Genomic DNA, 23,055 nt, shown 5'->3' on the forward strand with positions numbered 1-23,055 from the left:
GAGGAAAAGGAAGGAGGATTATTATTATTATATTTTTTATTATTATTTAGGTGTGGGGGGGTCCCAAGCTGTACAATGTTGTTTCGTTAACATATACTCTCTTGAGTGAATGATATACTTCTATATTATATACTGTAGAAGTCTGGGTGGATTTTTAAATGCATATTGGAGGAAGGCATGGATTGCCTAGTTCTAGAGGAAATGTGCAGTTAATACCCTGGGAAAGTCTGTCTGTTTTTGCTTTCTTACTTCCTTCTTTTTCGGTATGACCTTGTACTGTAGAAACTGGTTTTCCACTGGATACTGGAAACAAAAGCTCTATTTGTTCAAAATAATGGACTTTGGCAATCTTGTTGCTGGCCAATGAGACTCTCTAATCCACCACCGTAATCCGAAAGGATTGATGGGTGTAACTACTTGAAGAAACACTCCAGCCTGCTGTCTTAACAGATCAAGATCATCATCATTCAATTATATATGTTCGAAGCTATCGCAGACCGTTTCTTCCTTTTTTCCTTTTTCTTTTTAAGAGTTTTTTTTTTTAAGCCAACCTAAAAATAAAACAGAATTGGTGTGCTCTCTTCTCCCATCACGCTCCTCCTGCTTGCTTCTGTAACCAATGTCAGTTTCACTAAGTGCACACAGGAAGTGAGTGGCACACAGGACGACAAAATCTGATTTGGCTCAAGGTGCCCTTTTTGCCAAGCCGTGGCCTGGCTTCCAAAGCATATCATTTCCAGGCTGTCCACGTATGAAAACTCCCGGCGACCAAAATGTCCTTACAACATTGCGGGTCGCTAGCTCTGCATCTGCCCTGGCAACAGGAAAGATCACTTGGCAGACGGTGGTGTGAGACAAGTTGCCTCTTCTCCAGGGCACAGCTGTGTGCTTTGCCACTGAACCTGACATTCTAGAGGAGGAGGAGGAGGAGGAGGAGGAGGAGGAGGAGAGGAGTTTGGATTTGATATCCCGCTTTTCACTACCCGAAGGAGTCTCAAAGCGGCTAACATTCTCCTTTCCCTTCCTCCCCCACAACAAACACTCTGTGAGGTGAGTGGGGCTGAGAGACTTCAGAGAAGTGTGACTAGCCCAAGGTCACCCAGCAGCTGCATGTGGAGGAGCGGAGACACGAACCCGGTTCCCCAGATTATGAGTCTACCACTCTTAACCACTACACCACACTGGAAGTGTTGGCAGTGAATGGCTGCTTCCCCAATATTGGGGTGCCAGGCCCCCACCAACACAGAAGAAAAGATCAAAACACTGTTTCTTGCCACAGTTTTCTTAAGGACAGCTGTTTGTCATCTAGAGGGAAATCCTTGTCTTTAATAAAGAGAGAGCAGAAGACATAACTAGGAAAACTTGACCGTGTTCCCACGGTCCATTGCAAAGCTTTGGGGTGGCTTTCAGTTAGCCATTTCCTTTAGAGAAGGTTAATCAGATGGTAATGCTGGGGGGGGGGGAATACTGGGTTTTACAGAACTTCTGGTGTCTTTTTTCTATCCTGATTTCACTATCATGGATGTTTTCAACTGAAAGGCAGGCAAGGGAGATTATTTTATTTTATTGAAAATAATTGGCAGATAGAATTCAGCAAAGATAGGAATCTATCCACTATTAGCTCACTGGAGGAATTGGAAAAATGTGCTCGGAAAGTGAATTTTGTTCCCATCATCTGGAAACTACTTTTTCTCATGGGGTTTAGATTGCCAATAGCGGTATTGGCATGGGGTAGAAATTCTCAGCTGTAAATTGGCTGTCACACAGAAGTGAGCCGAAACACTAATTGTTTTCAGTAGCTGACAGTTTGAACTGTGAGTAACGCTTGCAATACAGGATAGTAATTTTATAACATATTTCCCCACCAATAACTCCTCTTTGTTCTACTAAGTTTCTTTTCTGGCAGACCAGTCCTTTTCATACATACATATACATGTTGAATATCAGATTGCGTTAGAAAGCTAGTTCAGTTTTCTTCATGTGTGTGTGCAGACTCCAATTCTGGCGTGAATGCATCAAGTTGCCTCTTATGGAAGGAAAAAATACCAGTACTCGGCGTGTGCATTCGTTCTTTGTGTACCCCAAACGAAGTGAATCAGGGTGGTTTGAGGCAGACTCTCAGGTTCGCAAGTCAGGTTGTGCTGTTAACCATGATGCTCAATACGTACCTGGCCCCCCCCAAAAAAAACATCCAAGTAGGTCTGTTGCCTCTGTTTTCCCCAGAAAGGTTAAATGCGCTACCTTCCCCATCTCCCCCCCCCCCCGTGAATTGAAACCATTTCTCTGGGGGAACCCCCACAACTTGAGAGAAGGGGAGGGTAGAGAGGCTGGTGGGAGTTCTTTCATTTTGATAGACAATTCTAGCTTTTAATCACAGTGTGTGGTTTTCCAAGGCCACTCCAATCACAGTGCTTTGTGGGGAAGCATGATGATGCAAATAAGTAATGATGTTTTGCACACTGGTCATAATTATGTACGTTTTGGTTGTGAGAGCTGGGAATTAGTGGAATTGGATTGTTGGGCATGCAGGCCTGCTTCTATCCCAGCCATCCTGTCCCCCCCCCCAAAAAAAAAAACAAGTAAGAAGTTCAGGCTCAATGACCTGGGTCTGCACTAAGAGACACCCAAGATTCCTTCTCCATCTAATATTTGTAATAACCAGATTCCTTTGGTCCATCAAAATTTATGTCCACTGAAACCGCAAATGTTAATGACTCTTACATTGTTTAATAAACACGATTTTATTGTCTGCGGAGCTTTTGTCTCTGCGGCAGCTGGAGTTGTATGTTCCCACCCCGAATTCTTTGAAGCCTTCTGGAATTAAACAGTTTTTTTTCTACTTCAAAGTGCAATTCTGAAACCTGCAAAAGTTGAACCAAAAAAGAGAAGGCTACTGTTAAGGTACATTTAAAAAATTGATTTAAAAAAATATGTATCCTCAGGTTATGAATAACTGTTCCAGTAAAACCACCTGGCACTTTTTTTAGTTGCAAGGTAAAGAGGATAATCTTACCACAGAACTGCTTTCTTAATAGCAATTAGTTGTTGCAGGTGCTAAACTGAAGAAGCTCTGAGCCTATGGAGTTGCACACTTCCTCCCCACCCACCCAAGAAACAGTCTAAGTTATATTTTGCCTCCTCTGCTTTCCTTATCTTCACCCCTTAGACCTTCCCACGTTGAGTACATGCATAATAGTAAATGCTGTGGTGTGCAAATTTCAGTCAGCTGTATTTGTGAATGGTTGTGTTTATCATCCTCGGTCCAAAGAATATCATGGTGAATACTGGGAGCCGGGCCATTTTATCAGCAACTCTGTGGTGTAGGTGACTAGTCCAAGGCTCTCTAGTAACCGTAGTTACCAAATTTCTAATCCAATGTCTTCCTGATACACGTCCAATGGCCTGTCAAAGGCTCCATGCTAGTTCTCCATTGTGTTATAATTTCTTAAAAAGAAGTGAAGCCAAAACAGCTGGGTTTTCTTTAACATCCATTTTCAGTATTGTATTGTATTTATTTATTTATTTGAAATCATTTTTATATTAAAAGTGTAAAGTTGTAACAATACCAAATACGTATCCGTATATAGAAATTTTTCTGAATCTCGAGACTTCCCGCCATCTCCTCCAATGGTCCTATTGTCAACATTTTCAACTGCGTATTATTTCATAATCTATATTTTGTATCTGTCCATATTGTCAATAGTTTTTGATACATTACAAGTGATAATAGAATCCTGCTAATGTTTTCATCTGCTTACAGTGGTCTCCTAAGTAAATTATAAATTTCCCCCCGTTCTTAAAGTTTTTGTTTTCTTGGTTCCTGGGCTTTCTGGTCAGTTTTGCCATTTCATCGTAGTTCAACAGCTTGATTTGCCATCCCTCTCTGGTGAGGACTCTTTCTTCTTTCCATCGTTTTTAGTATTATTTTTATTTTATTTTATTTTCTACTTATTTTGTTGCCAGGGGCGGTTCGAATCCCTGCCACGGGGTGAGCTCCCGTTGCTCGGTCCCAGCTCCTGCCCACCCAGCAGTTCGAAAGCACATCAAAGTGCAAGTAGATAAATAGGGACCGCTCCAGCGGGAAGGTAAACGGCGTTTCCGTGTGCTGCTCTGGTTCGCCAGAAGCGGCTTTGTCATGCTGGCCACATGACCCGGAAGCTGTCTGCGGACAAACGCCGGCTTCCTTGGCCTATAAAGCGAGATGAGCGCCGCAACCCCAGAGTCGGACACGACTGGACCTGATGGTCAGGGGTCCCTTTACCTTTACCTTTACATTGCTGATATTTCACAGGCATTTGTTCTACTTCTCACCTGCCTGCAAAAGATGACTATTTCAAATGTCACGCAGGTGAAGCTCTCTTGAATGTAGGTACCCAGTGCAAATTATTTCGGTCTTTGCTATGCCAAGATGCTGCCGCTTGCTTGTGAGTGTTTGGAAGGCCGCTCCCTTCTCCTGCCAATTCCAACTGGCTTGGGGGGCGTGGCCTGCACTCACTGCTGCACTTTTAATTTGTTTTAATGGTGGTTTTTATATCATTTTATTATTTTTTGTTTGGGGTGGGGCAAATGTTTAGTTTAATTTTAGCGTTGTTCTCTGTTTTTTATTTGTACTATTTTGTTAATTTAGTGTATGGTCTTTATTTGTTTTTTAAGGGGATAGGGGTAGGGCTGCCTGGGATTGGGCCTCAGCCAACAGGATGGCTGGGGCAGGTTCCACAGGGGGGGTAGTCTTGGAAAGACACCCGATATCAGTGATCATGGGCAGGAGGAGGAGTCACGCTAAGACCAGACCATGTCATTACCGAGGAGGCAGGTTTAGTCGTTGTCTGAAGACTATCCCTGCCTCCAGGTCTGGTCCTGACCGGATGGATACTGGAATCAGCAGGGGATACCCACATGACCTGAAAGTGTTGCTGTGTAATGCCAGGTCAATGATTAACAAAACCACTGCCATCCACGACTTGATTGTGGATGGAGGATTTGACCTGGCATGTGTAACAGAGACTTGGTTGGATGAAGCAGATGGGCCTGTCCTTGCCGCTGCTTGTCCACCAGGTTTCTCTTACGCACAGCAACCCAGGCCATCTGGGCGGGGAGGGGGGGTTGCAGTCCTATTGGGAAGACCCAGTTTTCTGAGTGCATGTTCTGGAAGTTGGGCAATAGGGGCAGTACAGGATTCCTTTTGGTGTACCGACCTCCCCGCTGCACCAAGGATTCCCTGCCCGAGCTGCTTCAGGTCGTGGCGGATATACTCCTGGAGACACCTAGTTTGGTTGTCTTAGGGGATTTTAACATCCATGCCGACACGACCTTACAAGGGGCCGCTCGGGACTTCGTGGAAAGCATGGCCTCCATGGGGCTGTCCCTGAATAAGTCTGGTCCAACTCATAGCCGCGGACATGCCTTAGACCTGGTGTTTACCTCTATGGATGTTGGTGATCTGACACTAAGTAAAAGTGAAACAAAAGAAGTGCCATGGTCAGATCACTTCCTGGTGCAACTGGACTTCTCTGCGACCCTTCCCCTCTGCAGGGAGGTGGGACCGATTCAGATGGTCCGCCCCCGCTACTTAATGGATCCAATTGGCTTCCAGAGAGTGGTAGGGGATGCATTATCCCATGTTGATGGCCTTTCAGTTGATTCCCTGGTGGCCCGCTGGAATGCGGAGTTAACCAGGGCTATTGACTGTCTGGCTCCGAAGCGTCCTCTCCGATTGCATGGAGCCCGGACAGCTCCGTGGTTTTCCCCGGAGCTGAGGGCGATGAAACAGTTGCTGAGACGGCTAGAGCGCCGGTGGCGGAAAACTCATTCTGAATCAGACCGGACACGGGCTAGAGCTCAACTTCGAGCCTACCAAGTGGCAATGGCGACAGCGAAGAGGACCTTCTTCGCTGTTTCTATTGCATCTGCAGAAAACAGCAGCAGGAGACTCTTCCAGGTGGTTCGCAACCTAGCAGAACCACCTTTGTCACCGGGGTCTGGTAGGGACCCCAAGATCTCCTGCAATGCTTTTGCAAAGTTTTTTGCAGATAAAGTCGCTCAGATTCAGAAGGAGGTAGACTCCACCGTGGGAGCAGGGCCGGGGCGGGAGAGTGCTAGAGCCCTGTCTAGTCATGTTTCATGGGATCAATTCCAATCTGTTACCTCCGAGGATGTGGACAGGCTGCTTGGACGAGTGAAACCGACCACCTGTCTCCTAGATCCTTGCCCATCCTGGCTTATAAAAGCTAGCCGGGAAGGGCTGGGCGATGGGCTCTGCGCGGTGGTGAATGCTTCCCTCTGCGAGGGAATCTTTCCAGACCCGCTGAAAGAGGCGGTCATTAAACCGCTTCTTAAAAAAACATCTCTAGACCCGGCCAATATGGCCAACTATCGCCCAGTCTCAAATTTACCATTCTTGGGCAAGGTGATTGAGCGGGTGGTTGCTGAACAACTCCAAGCACGCCTGGAAGATGCGGACCATTTGGATCCCTTCCAATCAGGATTCAGGCCTCATCATGGGACTGAAACTGCCTTGGTCGCGCTGGTTGATGATCTCCGGCGGGCTAGGGACAAAGGTGAGAGCTGTTTCCTGGTTCTGCTGGATCTCTCAGCGGCCTTTGACACCATCGACCATAACATCCTTCTGGACCGGCTAGAGGGGTTGGGAGCTGGGGGCACTGTTATACAGTGGTTCCGCTCTTTCCTCCTGGGCCGTGTTCAGAAAGTGGTGGTGGGGGATGAGTGTTCAGACCCCTGGGCTCTCACTTGTGGGGTGCCTCAGGGTTCTGTCCTCTCCCCCATGCTTTTTAATATCTATATGAAGCCGCTGGGAGAGATCATCAGGGGGTTTGGGTTGGGTGTTCATCAATATGCAGATGACACCCAGCTCTACCTCTCTTTTAAATCAGAACCAGTGAAGGCGGTGAAGGTCCTGTGTGAGTGCCTGGAGGCTGTTGGAGGATGGATGGCGGCTAACAGATTGAGGTTGAATCCTGACAAGACAGAAGTACTGTTTTTGGGGGACAGGAGGCGGGCGGGTGTGGGGGACTCCCTGGTCCTGAATGGGGTAACTGTGCCCCTGAAGGACCAGGTGCGCAGCCTGGGAGTCATTTTGGACTCACAGCTGTCCATGGAAGCGCAGGTTAATTCTGTGTCCAGGGCGGCTGTCTACCAGCTCCATCTGGTACGCAGGCTGAGACCCTACCTGCCCGCAGACTGTCTTGTCAGAGTGGTGCATGCTCTGGTTATCTCCCGCTTGGACTACTGCAATGCGCTCTACGTGGGGCTACCTTTGAAGGTGACCCGGAAACTGCAATTAATCCAGAATGCGGCAGCTAGACTGGTGACTGGGAGTGGCCGCCGGGACCACATAACACCGGTCCTGAGAGATCTGCATTGGCTCCCAGTACGTTTCCGAGCACAATTCAAAGTGTTGGTGTTGACCTTTAAAGCCCTAAACGGCCTCGGTCCTGTATACCTGAAGGAGCGTCTCCACCCCCATCATTCAGCCCGGACACTGAGATCCAGCGCCGAGGGCCTTCTGGCGGTTCCCTCACTGCGAGAAGCAAAACTACAGGGAACCAGGCAGAGGGCCTTCTCGGTAGTGGCGCCCGCCCTGTGGAACGCCCTCCCGTCAGAAGTCAAGGGAATAAACAACTACCTGACATTCAGAAAACACCTAAAGGCAGCCCTGTTTAGGGAAGTTTTTAATTTGTGACTTTGTACTGTATTTTGATATTTGTTGGAGGCCGCCCAGAGTGGCTGGGGAGACCCGGCCAGATGGGCGGGGTATAAATAATAAATTATTATTATTATTATTATTATTATTGAATTGCAAATGTATTTTTATTCCCTGCTGTCGCCTCCTTTGTAGAAAGTACCACAGACTACTCTGCAGTGAGTCACACATTTGTCAGCTAAGAAGAAACTGACGGTCTGATGCCTGGTATTGAAAGAGAGGAAGCGTATCATAGATAACAAAGCTCAAGAAAGGACAGGGAGCAAAAATAAAATTGCGGCTCCTCATCTTTAGAGAAAATTTATTATTACAAAGACTGGAGATGAGTTACGGGGAAGCCGCCAGACAAATATTGGATGCTAAAGGCCATGCCAGTGGAAATAAAGCATTTTAAAGGCAGTCGACGCTCATACATTACTCTCTTCCATCAGGGTTGCCTTGGCAGGTTCCTGGGACAGCCTTATCAGAGCCATTGGCATGGCTACGAATAAGGTTCTATTATGTGATCATATATGGAGAGGGAGAGAGGATTACAGAATGATGTACATTACAGTTTATTTCCTGCTCTTCAAGGAATTCAGGGTGGAAGGCATTTTCCCTCTCTCTCTCTCTCTCTCCTTTTCTATCCTTACAAACAATCATGTAGAGTGGGAGATAACAATTAGCCCAGGGTCCACCCAATGAGTTTCATGACTAAGTGGGGATTTGGACCCGGGCTCTACTAGTCCTATCTCTCCACTATAAGCACTATACTGTCCTTAGTCTAGTATGATGTGGTTTTGTCAAATAGGTGGTAGAGGCTGTTCTAATTCTTGGTGGGTCTCCCGTCTAAGCTTTGCAAGTGGAGACAAATTAATGCAAATCCGCTTAAAACAAAAACCCCTAAATGAGTTGTCCACTTCTAGTCTATAGATTGGTCCTATGGAATTAAATTGTAAGCGAATTTAGAAAAGAAGAGCAAAGTTTGCTTTATTTATTTTGTTCAGCTTATCTATATCGTTTCTTCCAACTTGGAACTCAAGGCAGATAACATGGGGTTTGCAGGCAGTCTTCCAGTGAGGTACTGACCCAGACCAGCTTAGTTTCTGCAAGGTTTGCTGAATCCTGCAACTTCAGACCATGTCCTGGGAAATGCACTGCTTCTTCTGCCTGCCAGTGATTCCAGTGTCCTTGCCTTCATTCAGCAAGAATGCTGGGTGCCAGTTTACCATTTAAAGCGGTTAAGAAGAAAAGTTCCTAAATGGTAGTGGGGTTGTGTTTTCTTCACTCTACTTTTAAAATATACTTCATGAGATTTACGAGAGGTAGTATTTTAGTTAGGCCACATAAAGGATTGTTATTAGCTGGGACAGGAGGTAGTCCAAGGCATCTGGCAGAGGTTCAATGGCTTTGACAGGCAGATGTGCTCTCCGGAGCAGCGTATCTGAGGCAGAGTTAAGGGTCGCGGATTACTTCAGGCTTTGGGAGCAAAGATTGGTTCTGAGCCAAACTGGCTGAACACTGAGTCAGGGCTGGACTACGTGGTATCGGATCTATCCGGATAATTAGGCAAATAAGAAAGCTATGATAGAGAGAGGAAGATAGTGAGAGTCTAAATGAGCAGCCAGATCCCGTTTTGTTTGTTTTTAAAGAAAATGCAAGTACAGGAAGCCCACAACTTACACACATTTATTTGTGCACAATGAATGAATGAATGAATGAATGAGCATCCAAGAAAAGATCCCTGGAACGTAACCCCCATGTAAGTTATGGGCTTACTGCAACAGTTCAGTTTTATGGATAAATACCAAGGCATGTGAATAACTGTGGCAGCTATAATGGAGAACAATTGGGTTTAGAAGAGGTGGGAGGAGGCATCTGTGGCTGAATAATGCCTGCTGATGATTCAGGTTCATCATGGGTTAACCTATCACTCCCATGTTAGGTAGGTGTTCCCTGGGAGGCGGAGCTAGTTGGCATTCTAAAAGGAGGGGGAACAACCATTGAAAGGCAGTTGGGGGTTTGGCAGTTGGGGGTGGAGGGTTAGAGAGAAAAAAGGAGAGGTTAGGCTTTGGGAAATGCGAGGAGAGATCATTACCATTGCCAAAGAGATGCAGGAAATATTATAACAAAGCTGAATTACATGAGAAGAAGATTTGTACCAGTAATAACCCAAGACATCCATGTTTTCTAGTTACCTAATAAAGTTAAATGTGCTTAAACGTTCGTTGACTCTGGCAGTGTATCAGTACCTTAAGAGGTGTGACTAAGAGGAGAGAACAAAGCTTTCCTGTGGAAGAGAAAACTGTTTCTTTATTCTCCTGTCATACAGAGGGCTGGACAGTGAAGCCAAGCGTGCCACTTATTTGCCTAAAGGGAAGGCAAACTGCAGTAGTTGGGAACCCTGGTAGGGAGATCCCATAGGTGGCAAGAGGTTTTCAAACGTAGAGCCCTGAGGTACCCCAGAGACAACTCCCATATGAACACTGAAGGATTCATCCTAGTTGTCAGTGAAACCTAGGGAGTGTCCCTGTTGGGGAAGTATTAGGGGGGGCGGGTAGGATCCCTCACAGCATCTATACTAGAAAACCTTCCAGTGAGGACGGTTTCAACACCACTCGCTTCTTATTTTCTTCATTAGTGATGAGGCAGACGCAGGGCACCCTGCTTTTGTCTTGCAGCGTGTTGAGTTGAATTCTGCGCAGCTCTGAAATTTGGTGTATGATAGCGTGCAAGAGTAAGCCACCAAAAATGACAGAGGTGTACGGACATAGGAAGCTGCCTTATACAAGATCAAACCATTGGCCCATCTAGCCCCATATTGTCCACCTGGCAATGGCTCTCTCTGGCAGGGGTCTTTCCCATCACCTTTTGAACTGGAGGTAGCACAGGTTGTGCTGGGACTTCTGTAGGGAGAGCATGTGCTGTGTGAGTGACCTTCCCCTGAACTTGGGAATCCCCTCTGCTGGTTTATTAAGATGTAGGTGTGCATGACATTGTTGGTCCTCTCTGATGCCACCCTTCTCCCTTTAAATCCTTTTCCAGTGAAGCCTGCAGCAGTAGTCTATAACTTATCCCTAACTAAACTAAATCCTAAGTATGTGAACTGGCACTGGTTCACACCTCTCATTTCCTCTGCCTTCCTTTCTCCCCTCTTTTTGTGTTTGTGTCTCCCTATTGTTGAAATACAGGCTTTCAGCTCCTTGTTACAGGTGGATGCGAACCTCCACTTCACACTCTCCCCTTGTTACTAAGTGAATTTCTAATCAGGTGTTCTGGGTCAAATTTCAATCCACCCCACCTGTCCCTCTGAGGTCTGTCTGTGATGTCAATCCCCTTTTATTAATAATCTGGGAATCTCTTAGTAACGGGAGTTTTCCTGTCCAGCGGCCGTGGCTGGTTATATCCTCTGCTCTGGGCTTCAGGGGTTAACCTCTCCTTTGCCTACAGTTCGGGGTCTCTCTTTCATTAGATCCCTCACTATATCAGTTAGCTAAGCCCTCTTAGCAACTCTGTGGCAATACCAGGGTTTCCGCCCGCTAGCCCCTCCTGAGGGAACTCCAAGACACAAACTATCACCCTGCAGGTCAGTTTTGTCTTTTCCCTGAGTTCACCTCCTCATGAGCATACATAACTCGCTGTACCAAATAAACGATGATATTTTCTTAGCTCAACAATAAGAAGTCTTTATTCCTTTCAGAACATAACGGTTTCAGTATTGCAATCTTTTATAAGCTTAGTTTCATAACAGTGTAAACTCTTTCTTTCAGCATCATATACACATCTTCAACCTATCCTAACCTACCCTAACCTACCCACCACTATCCTGGCCCCACGCCCTCCTGCTTCCAGTCACCACTCACCTTCTCTAACGGCTGCTCCCTCCTTTTAAAGAGCGGAATGTCCCGCCTCCCATGAGATACCTGCCACTCAAACTGGGGTGCCCATTAACTCATAAAACACCGTGGGTTTCTGAAAATCCCTTAACTTAGATCCGATTCGTTACAGATGCCTTTTTTTTCTTTCTCTTACGTTGCCCTGTAAAGCACCATGTACACTTAAACGTACATCTCCGTCATTGTAGCTGAACAAAATCCTCTGCAACGTATCAGAGATGCGGAAACATTGCAGAAACAGGAGAAAGGGGGCATTCGTACGAAGCATGGCCAAGAGTCGCTTCCTGCCTCTCACTTTTATTTGCAATGTTTCTTTTAAACCTGCAGAGGAGAATGATCAAGGACAGCCCCGGAGAAAGCGCACCCGAAGGAGGAAACGGAAGAATGTTTTGCAAAACCCGGATAATTTACACGGAGGCCAAACAAAGTGTGGGAAGCATGAAAATCTGATTGAAGATAATTTACAGCTGCAGCACACAGACGACACAAATCTAAGTCGAAACAAAAAGAGGAAAATGAAAAAGAAGCGGCAAAAGGAGAAGATGAGAGCAGCTGGTTTGCTGACAAAGCCAACTGGTATAGATTTCACATATAAGCCCGAGAGGGAGGAAAGAACCGACTTTGAAGAGGCAGATAGCAACGTAGATGACATTTTGGATTTTTTGCAAGCAGCACAAGAAATCTATTTCTCCGACAGTAGGTACATTTCCTCCGTATCATCAGTAACTTGGAGTTGGAGAAATAAATGTATGCTTACTCTATGTCTGTCTTGTGCCCCAAACCCCAAAGTGTAGATCTCTTCTGTGGAATGAATTTTTAACTTGCTGTCCTGAGACAACTCTGCTGGGGACATAACAGGAATATGAAAAAAAAAACATGGGCAGGGTGACAGCCCCTGATACAGTACCCTCATCATAATAGCCAATAATACTGCCCAACTATTGGTAATAATGTATTCATAATAGCAAATGGGGAAAAATATTTATACAGCACTTTTGCTTCTCTTGGAGCAAACAAGTGTTTTGGTGGAAGGACAACTATTTTCAAAGCATTTTCTCTACAAAAAACCCTGTCTTTACAACCCAGTTCATGTTTTCTCTGAAGTAAGACCCACTGGTTTCAGTACTGCTTCCTGCCAGGTGAGTATGCATAGGATTGCAGTCTTAGTCTGCAGTCCTAACCCCACTTACCCTGGGAGTAAACTCCATTGAATTCAGTATAACCTGTTTCTGAGTAGAGATGGCTAGGATTGTACTGTGAGTGGATCACACAACCAGAATTATATCCTAAGTCCGGGTAGCTAATGTGGTGCCATCCAGCTGTTACTGAACTAAAACGTCCATTTTTTCTGACCATTGGGCCATGCTGGCAAGAGATGATAGGAGCTAAACTCCTAACAACATTTGAAGGCCATCGTGTTGGCTAAGCATACTTAAAATAAGCTTCATTGATGTCAGTGGAATTTATTTCTATGGGCATGAATTAAACACTGGCATTGCTCATTTTTCTGTATAACCCAGTGGCAAGAAAGACTTGACTTGAAACTTGAAGCAACCAGGCAGTGTCACAGAATATGATTTCATCCTATGATTTCAGACAGAAACGTTGACAAACTTCCAAGGCCCTGTTCTCAGAACCTGTGATACAGTGACCACTTCAACTCCAAACTACATAGAGGCCACCCCTCATGGCAAACTGTTTATGACTTAGTGGTTCTGCGGACAGATCTGCATATTTTCCTGCACCATTGCAAAGTGCAAGTTTAAAACTGCACAGCTTGAATGATTAATGGTGGTAACGGTAGATGATTGAAAGACTGGGATGAAAGAGAGCAAAAAGTGACAGGACATAACGCTGGAAGGAATTTGCTTTTACGTTCGTCTTTCATCCCTGCTACAATAGATAACTCTAAAGCTACAAATAGCTGTAGTTGGTTATCTTGTTCCTAAGTCATGGTCAGTCTCTCCTCTGGTTTTGCTTCGGTATACAATGCCACCAGAAATTTTCAGCCTGCCCTATTGCCATCATTAGCATAGCTACTATCTCGTTTATTTTAACAAGCGGTAAATGGCTTGTCACAGTGGTCACTTGCACATTGAACAAATATTTAAGGCACTTGTCTTCATCCAAAGAATCCTTGAAACTTTGTTAAGGCTGCTGCAAATTATAACGCTGAGGGGTAAACTACAATTCCCAGGATTCTTGGGGGGGGGGGAGGGCAATTTTTGTTAAGTGCCCTTTTAAGTGCCTGGTGTGGATGTGACATGCATCTGTTTTAAGAGTTGCAAATCAAAATAATCAAGTGATGTTGAAAAGTAAGGGTAGTTAATCAATAACTATATAAATAAAGAGGAAACTCTGTAAATGAACTTCTCTCTCTCGTTCTGCTTTTTCCCCATCCCAACCCCCCAGACCGATCTAAATGTGCAGAGTCAGCTGTGAATTCAGAAAGCGTAAAGGAGATTTTGCAGAGTCTTGAATCTCGCAGCATGCCTTCGTCAGACGTCACTCTTTTGCGTGAGATGACATCTCCTGTACTTCTGCAGGATGTAGAGAAACTCAAGGGGGCCGTGGAAGAGTTCCACACTAAGTCAGTGATGCCTCCCGGTAAGTTCAGTGCATACAAACGTGCTGTTATTGTTCCTTTCCTTGAAAACTAGCATGCAGTTCCAATTAGAAAACTACCAGTAAATATCATTGGCTGTGCAAATGTAAGCCAGTGTGGTGTAGTGGTTAAGAGTGGTAGACTCGTAATCTGGGGAACCGGGTTCGTGTCTCCACTCCTCCACATGCAGCTGCTGGGTGACCTTGGGCTAGTCACACTTCTTTGAAGTCTCTCAGCCCCACTCACCTCACAGAGTGTTTGTTGTGGGGGAGGAAGGAAAAGTGAAAAGCGGGATATCAAATCCAAACTCTTCTTCTTCTACTACTACTCAGAGGTGAGGCCTATTGAGTTTAGTGGGACTTGCTCCGAGGTAGTATAGGGTTGTAGCCTGAGCCTTTCGCTCGTGATGTGGAAGTTTTGCAGCAAAACATTTTACTCTGCCAAATAATTTTCTTTTCTAGTTGTACATTTGCTGTCTTCTAGCTTCATGCAAGTTAGTTACCTTTTGGTGGAGGGGAAGACTAGGACTTACGAGATAGCGATCTGTGCATTTTATTTTCAATTAAGAAAACAGAAGGGAATAGCTGCAAGGCGTGGTTCACAACCCCCGTTCTTTTTAGTTCTCATAAGGTACACTGTTCTCCATAAATCCGACTGTGGCATAAACACTCCTCACTCCTTACAGTGGCTTGAAGCATCCATTTTGAATTCTCATCACAGCTCACTTTACCTCACTCTGAAAATGGTTCACTGGCGTGTGTGCAGTACGTGTGAGGGAGAGAAGCAGATAGAATGAGAAAATAAGATTCCTTGGCCCCTGAATTCCAGATTTTTAAATACCATTTAGGAAGTCTCTAGTAAAAGAGAAGCATGAAAAAACTTTGGTCAGGATCCAAAGTACTGCATATGGTGCCCTGCGCTCCGAAACTGACTTGGGTTTGTTCACATTGAATTAACAGCCTTCAGCATTAACATGGCAGACCTGTTTTTAGACTACGGCCCTGCCTGTAATATACATTTTAAAGCATCATTATGCCACTTTCAATAACCATGGCTTCCCCCAAAGACACCTGGAGACAATAGTTTGTTGAGGGTTTTGAGAGTTGTTAGGAGACGTGCTATTTCCTTCATCAAACTACACTTCCAGAGTTTCCTGGGAAGAGGAAGTCACTGTTTAACCACCGTAAGTAAGAACTCTAGCTCTGTGAGGGAATTAGTGCCTTGCAGCAGGGAGGAATTGACAAGAAGGGGAATCTGGGACAAGTAAAAAAACAACAACATTTGATTTGATTTGATTTGATTTGATTTGATTGATTGATTGATTGATTGATTGCTGTGGTAAAGCATCTGTCTTGCATTCCGTAGGTCTCAGGTTCAGTCCCTGCCATCTCCAGGTACAGTGGTACCTCGGGTTAAGAACTTAATTTGTTCTGGAGGTCCGTTCTTAACATGAAACTGTTCTTAACCTGAGGTACCACTTTAGCTAATGCGGCCTCCCCGCTGCTGCTATGCTGCCGCCACACAATTTCTGTTCTCATCCTGAAGCAAAGTTCTTAACCCGAGGTACTATTTCTGGGTTAGCAGAGTCTGTAACCTGAAGCGTCTGTAACCCGAGGTACCACTGTATATCTGAGAGACACCCCCTGCCTCAAATCCTGGAGACACTGTAGATCAAGGTGGTCCAGCACATAGCCTTTGAGACCATTTTTGGCAGCCCTTGGCAACATTTGATGCCCCCCCCAGCCCTCACACTGCCTTCCCAAAGCTGGCTAAGCGAGGCTCTGGGCTTTGGGAATGAGGCATGAGGGCTCTGACAAGGTCCTAGAGTCCTCCTCTCTCCTTCCCAAAGCCTAGGTAGCTCTTGCTCAGCTTTAGGAATGAGGTGGGGGGGCTCTAGGACCCTGCCACAGCCTCGCACCTTGCTTAGCTGACTTTGGGAAGGCAGCATGAGGGTTGGAGGGGCATCAAATTTTGGCCTCACTCCCCCCTCATGCAATAAGGCAGTGTGTGGCCTGCAGGTTCCCTGTTGAAGCTACTCTTGCGGCCCACTTGGTATGAAAAGTTGGACCACCCTGGTGCAGATAATACTGAACTCGGTGGACCTGTGGTCTGACTCCTATGTCCCTATGATAGGCCAATAACAAACGTGCTGGCCAGAGGTATGAAGGTTCAATATTTCACTAGAGCTGATGTCAAAGAGAACTTGAGTCGCCTTTTGGAATCGTCATAAATATAAAGGCTCGAAAGTGTAACAGCTACCGCTTCATTTCAGACCACGTTAAAGGCCTAGTAGCAGGGGGGTGGGGGCGGCTGTGGCACTGCATTAATACAAAAGCTGAATAAAGCGAAATCTTCCATCACAAATATATTCCCTTGGGAAACGATCCCTTTTCAAAAAGGAAATCGGATTTTCCTTGCTTTCATTGTCGAGGGTTTTCTTCTTGTTGTGGAGTAAAACAATATTTCAAACAGCTGCTTCCATTCATATTCTAATAAACCGAAGCAGACTAGCCTGGACTCAGGGGTTATGGGCCAACTGGAAAGGAGTCCCTTCTGGCAGCTACTTCACGTATTTCAGAACATCTGGGAAATGCTGTGGAGAACAGAATATCTCATGCGACTTTGTAGGGAGCTAAGCAGAAGAGCAGTAGAATCACATATACTGAGGAGCAACAGGAACTCTTGGAATTGGATATCTACAGAGCTTTTGAAAGTTTATTTTAACTTGTCAAAAAAGGAACTATAACCATTCCACGTTCATACCTTTACAAAATTCATACCTTTAGTTCCTGCGCAGTTCATTCCTCAACGCAGGTGCGTCCAATGATTCTCAGCCATTTTTTTAAGCATTCAGAACTTCACAAGCTGCTGTGATGAAGTATAAAATATACTTCAGAATAAGAAAACTTTAACACATACACACAGTGTTTTATTTATTTTTCCCAACAATTGTGGTCTCAAAGCTTAAAGGCCCAAAGAGTCTAAAGATTAAAAAAAAAAAAAACCAACAACAACCCATGTAATCAAATGAATTTGAAGATGCACTAGAAATTGTTCAAGGTTCTACCCCAAAAATGAACTGAATTCCCATCCAGTTCACCTGGCAATTATGGAAACTACTTTTGGATGAAGTTTGGAGATTTTTGAAGTAATTGAACTTCAAAACACTTCAAAACACTGGATACCCATAGTCCCAAGAGCACAGAGGGTTTTGTTTAGTTTTGTTGTAAAGACATTCCTTTTTCTAGTCTATGGACTCCCTCAGCCACCGCCATCTTAGGATGCCCTCTTCTCTAAAGTCTGCCTGTTAACATTTTGGTTTTTGTTGGCAAACATCAAGTAAAAAATAGCTTTCTCTCTTGTTGCCTAGGAAATTATCACCCACCAAAGAGCTAAAAATGTCTTCTGTCAAGATCTTTTTTTAAAGAGCAACAACTGCAGAACTGTCCTCTAATTCTTTCCCCTCCATGTACCTATTATTTCTCTCGGTCAGCATGCAGTGTTCTTACCTTCCGCCTGTGATGCGCAATCTGGATTCCTCGCGTGCACTGCAATCAAGAAAATAAAGCAGTGCGCAAAGATAAAGAAATCAAAGGGGAGGCAGCTTAAAAATAATTATACCGCAGTCGTTAGCACTGTGGAAAATGCCTAGCCACAATGTTAACAATACTCTTGTTAACTATTTGTTCAAGATGAGCAAATGCTGTAAGAATATAAGAAGGGCCAGTGGTCCATCTAAGTTCACCATCTTATTCTCACAGTGGCAACCAGAAGGCTATGAGAAGCCCTCAAGCAAGACCTGAGCTCAACAGCACTCATCCATCCTGCGTTAGGCAGCAACTGGTGTTCAAGAGCATAGCTAGTAGCCGCTGATAGGCTTTACTTTCATGAATTTGTCCAGTTTTGAAAGCCATCCAGGTAGGTGGCCATCACAGTCACCTGCGGAAATGAATTCCATAGTTTAGCTACAGCTGTGTGAGGAAGTACTTTGTTTTACCTGTCCTGAATCTTCCAACATTCATTTTTGTTGGATGACCATGAGTTCTAATGTTAGGGGAAAAGGAGAAAAAAACTTTTCTCCATCCACGTGTGAAATTGAGAACTTTTGCCACACCATGCGTCACTTTACACTTGTTTACATTGAATTGAATTTGCCATTTTATAACCCATTCACTCAGTTTGGAGGGTCCTCTTTGCAAACCTTTTGTTTGGCTTTGATGACCCTGAACAATTTAGCACCATCAGCAAACTTGGCACCTCACTCCTCAACCCGAACTCTAGATTATGAACAAGTTAAAAAGCACAGGTCCCTGCACCAATCCTTAGAGGACTTCACTCCCTACATCCATCCATTGGGAGAACTGTCCATAAATTCCTGCTCTTTGCTTCCTATAACTTAATCAATTCCTGATCCACAAGAAAGCCTCTCCTCTTTATTCCTTAACTCAAGAGACTTGGGTTTGGGAGGTACTTTGTTAAGAGGTTTTTGGAAGGCCAAGTTCACAGATCTAGTGAAAATAGAACAGGAAAGACTGTTGTTAAGAGACAGAGATTTCCAGGTGTAAGTTTAAGGAGTGCTGAGGACCTGGCCACAAGCTTGGATTGAGCAGGGCATATGGAATGGGGAAGCTCATGAAAGAGAAATCCCCAGCTCTCCAGAGCAGGTCTGGGGAGGGTGTTGGAGGCACACAGGAAGATGAAAGGGAAGGGAAGTTATGTTGTACAAATGGAGATCCTCGTGATATCGGAACTATTTTGTTGGATACAACCCTAAAATTGTAATAAATGTATTATCCAAAGCTGCTCATTTCATTAAGTTCCTATTTGCCTTATATAAAGTAATTATACTTAACCATTCAAGTCTGGAGTTATCCCTGCTCGAAGCAACTCATGTCACAGCTGCAACTGTGTATTTTAGGAGTTTGAAATCTTGAAGTTTTTGCATGTTTGTAGCTCCCAGGCATAGGTGTTTCCCCCTTTCCTTTCATATTTCTCCAAAATGGAAACAGATGTGTACTTGGGATTTTTTTTATCATTCGGAATTTGTTTACTGAACACTATCTTATTGACATTTCATGAAGAATTTGCTTTCTCCTTTGCAGATCATGCCAAGGCAATCTCTTCTCTGTTTCTCTACTGGATTACAGATATCCTTCCTGGAAAGAACAGGAAATAAGCTAAATGTGCACATCCATCTGTACAGGGTTAAAATGTAATACATAAGACTCTGAACTGTATCTGAGAGTATTCAGAAACAGCAAAGAAGATTGCAACTTCACAAATATGCTGTTGGGTTTTTTTTAACTATTGTCTCTAGCCCCAAGTTAATATATAATATTGCAAACTTCTTTTATTTTATATATTCCAGTTTGTGAATATATAAGCACCAGTTTCCCCCTTATTGTAGGTCCTTCTTGAGATTTTATTGCAACTGAATTGGTTTGTGCAGGGAAGACTCTTTCACTAGCTGCTTCATAACTACCAGAATAACTTGGTGGCCAAAGCCAAGTGAAAATGTACAGTGCTATCATTGTTTTTATATGATGTTGTTTATAGAATGTCAGAATCAAAAAATTTTTTATATAAAATAAAGATGAAAAAGAGAGGTTTTATGTCTTGTATGTCGCTCCTCAAGCAGATCCATCACTTTCATATATTTGGACAATATAGGCTTCAATGCATCTCACAACACTTCAGTCAATTCATTCGCCTTTCTACCAGGAAACTTGGAGCTGTCACATTATAGGCCAGCAAGATGCTGACTAGGATACTTAGCCTTTGCAAGCTATGGGAAGGAGAGAGAAGTCCAGTGTTCTGCCCTTACCCTCATGCTCCTTGAACAAATGTCAGCTGCTGTGTTGATCAATTGCTCTGTGAAAGAGCCGAGGTATTAAAGCATGCCCATCTTTTGTGAAACAAGTTACAAGCAGTATTTTTTAGCTGTATCAGAGTAGGGGAGACAGAAAAGCCGTAACAGAGTAAACATAATCATTTTTCCAAAGTTACAGTGCTGTGAGTTCATGATTTATTATTATTATTATTATTACTATTATTAATAATAATATTAATTGCACTTATTAGTTGCTGTTTTTGAAAAAACAGCAACAAAGAGGGGCATTCTGTTATTTCTAACTTTGTCCTTATTTAGTGTGGAACATATAAAAAAAAATAGCCCTGCTAATACCACTTCCAAAGCTGATACCAATGTTCATTGTCCCAATATTGCAGGTTGGGAGGGGCTGTGACTGAGAGAGTTTTATGAAAGCCCTGATTGCAGTTTTTTTAGTGTTCAGAAGCAAACAAACAAAAATCAATTATTGCACATGAAGGAGGATCCAAACTGGAACAGGAGCTCCCTTTTCCAGCCACAGGTTCAGATTGTGCACTTCAGGAATGCTCCGTAACTTTTTGTTGTGGGGCCTCATTTGTACTATATGAAAAAGCTGAAACGAAAACAAAAACTGTGGCATCTCTGTTTCCTGTTCCTCATATCCATCTAACATTGCACCAGTTGTTGAATAAGACAGTAGCTTCTATGCGGGAAAAGTTTCATGCATAACTCAAGCCTTATTCTGAGGTTTATATGTTAGGGAGGAAACTCTAGACACTACCACCTCTAGTGTCAGAAAGGCACATATACAGAGGCATTAAAACTCTTATGAGCCCCCAAGTTGGAAACTGAAGTGGTATAGCCTAAACACAGTTTTATGGCCACAAGTCAGAACTGCAACTGGAAGAAGAAATTGGCTTATGGTGTAAGCATGACTGTTTGGGTGTCCTAACTGCATCATGGGGCTGTGAAAGAAAATCCATTTCCTGCACTGTCACTCAGTGCACTGCAGTTGTCTTTTGCAGGCATCGTTACCTTCACAGAAAGTCAGGCAAAGAGAATATTTCATTTCCGCCCATCAAACTTCGAAAAAGTGTTAAAATTAATCAGGTGGGCAGTGAGTAGAAAAAGGGGCACCCGTGCGCTAAATCTATATTCCACTATCTCACCAATGAGCCAGAGTTTGCCGGTTGCATTTGCAAACAATTCCATGATCACAATATGCATAAAGGGAGATTGTGTGTAGTTCCAATACATCAGGCAGAGATCTGAAGGTAAGATGCCCCTGAGAAGATGGGGATATGTGCTGTTTTGTTTTGAGAGAGCAAGCCCCAGTGGCTCAGTGCATCTTGCTGTTGACCAGAAGGTTGGTGGTTTGAACACCATAGAATGTTAGTCACAGGCCTGGTTATAGAGAAATGTTTTAGTTTGGCACCTAACAATATGTAATGAAGGTGCCAGGCAAACCTCCCTGGGGAGAGTGTTCCTCAAAAAGAGAGGCACCACAGAAAAGGCCCGTTCTCATGTTGCCGCCCTCTAGACCTCTCACAGAGGAGGTACATGAAGAAGGACTCATAGGGTTTTCGGGGCGGGGGTAAAATGTTTAGCTTCAATCCATCTTATCCCCGTGAGCTGCATATGTTCCAAGCTTCACCTACACTGGTACCCAAGTCAATTTGGATATCAGAAAGCTGCAATATGATAATTATGCTTTTGAGTCTGCCCCTCTCCTGGGGAGTCCAGAGAAGGGTTTAGCCTTACAGCAGTACTACTGTAAAGAAGATTGAGCTGGTCAAGGCTTTGTAGCTGAGCAGATACTTGAACCAGATATTCTCCATCTAAGCTCAAAATAGGATCCATTGTGCCACACTTGCTCTTGGAATCCAAGACCGACACGCATCCAGATATCACCCTAATATGCATGTGAAATAAAGTTCCTACCATACGTCATAGGATCATAGAATTGTATAATTGGAAGGGATTCCGACGGTAATCTACTCCATCCCCCTGCAATGTAGGAATCTCAACTAAAGCATCCATTACATTGGCTGGCCAACCTCTGCTTACAAACCTCCAGTGAAGCAGAGTTCACCACCAAGGGAGATGGCTCAGCTGTCAAACAGGTATCATATCTCCTCTCAGTCTACTCTTTCCCAGGGTAAACATACCCAGCTCCCTCAACCATTCCTCATATGGCTTGGTTTCCAGACCCTCCTCTGCACACTTCCAGTTTGTCAATATCCTTCGTCAAACCCAAATCTAATCCAGCTAAACAATCTCCTATTGGTCAGTGTCACCCTAAGGAGGTGTAGTGAGAGATGAGAGAGAAATTCAGCTGTGTTTGCATTTAAAGCCAGATAATTTGCATTTCCTGATAATATGCAATGCAAAGCACAGCCATCCAAATTCACACCACTATGAATTTTGCAATGCAGCTCTCCAACCAAACAATGTGTACAAAAATGTATGTTCCAATATTTTCCAAAAAATAAAAACCATGCAAGATTGTATTGTATTAGGGGTATTTGCTTGTAAAATGTGTATTTTGGGCAAAATTGCGTACAAAAAAATGTGTAACTTATAAATTTGCACCAAATGCAAAATTTTCATGAGGTTTTTTTAAAAAGCACAAATGACCTGAATTTAAGATTGGAAAAATGAGAAACAGAGAGAAACTGAAATTGACAGATCCTCTTATCTCTGGCTGTAGCTAGATAGGAAAGGCTGAACAACAGACACTCTGTTGCTCAGCCCTATGAGCTGCTGTGTCACCCCCTAGTGCTGGAAGTTTGTGACACAAAATGTGATGCATTCCAGATACAGTTGCTGAAACCATATTTGTAACTTGATTGCACACTGTTAGGATACTGGCAGAGGCTCCCATGTCAATGGCTGGAAGAAACCTAATAAATTCACAATGAATGCATCTATCAATACTTACCAGCCATGGTAGATAAACGGAACATTTGTGTCCAGAAGCAGTCTATCTCAGAGTACCAAATCCTAGGATCAGTGGAGGGATATT

The 23,055-nt window shown here is 44.1% G+C and overlaps 1 protein-coding gene across 2 annotated transcripts in view; it reads left to right on the plus strand.

The window, feature by feature from the left end:
- ERICH1 (glutamate rich 1) overlaps positions 1-19,461 on the plus strand; it is a 58,482-nt gene extending 39,021 nt beyond the window's left edge. For both annotated transcript variants that reach the window (XM_033143006.1, XM_033143007.1), the window contains 3 exons: positions 11,923-12,291; positions 14,008-14,202; positions 19,303-19,461. In XM_033143006.1, the coding sequence (XP_032998897.1) occupies positions 11,923-12,291; positions 14,008-14,202; positions 19,303-19,376 (638 nt within the window). In that variant the 3' untranslated portion in view covers positions 19,377-19,461. The remainder of the gene's footprint in view (positions 1-11,922; positions 12,292-14,007; positions 14,203-19,302) is intronic.
- The last annotated feature ends 3,594 nt before the right edge of the window (positions 19,462-23,055 follow it).

This window comes from Lacerta agilis, chromosome 3 (genome assembly GCF_009819535.1).
Source record: "Lacerta agilis isolate rLacAgi1 chromosome 3, rLacAgi1.pri, whole genome shotgun sequence".
NCBI lineage: Eukaryota > Metazoa > Chordata > Lepidosauria > Squamata > Lacertidae > Lacerta > Lacerta agilis.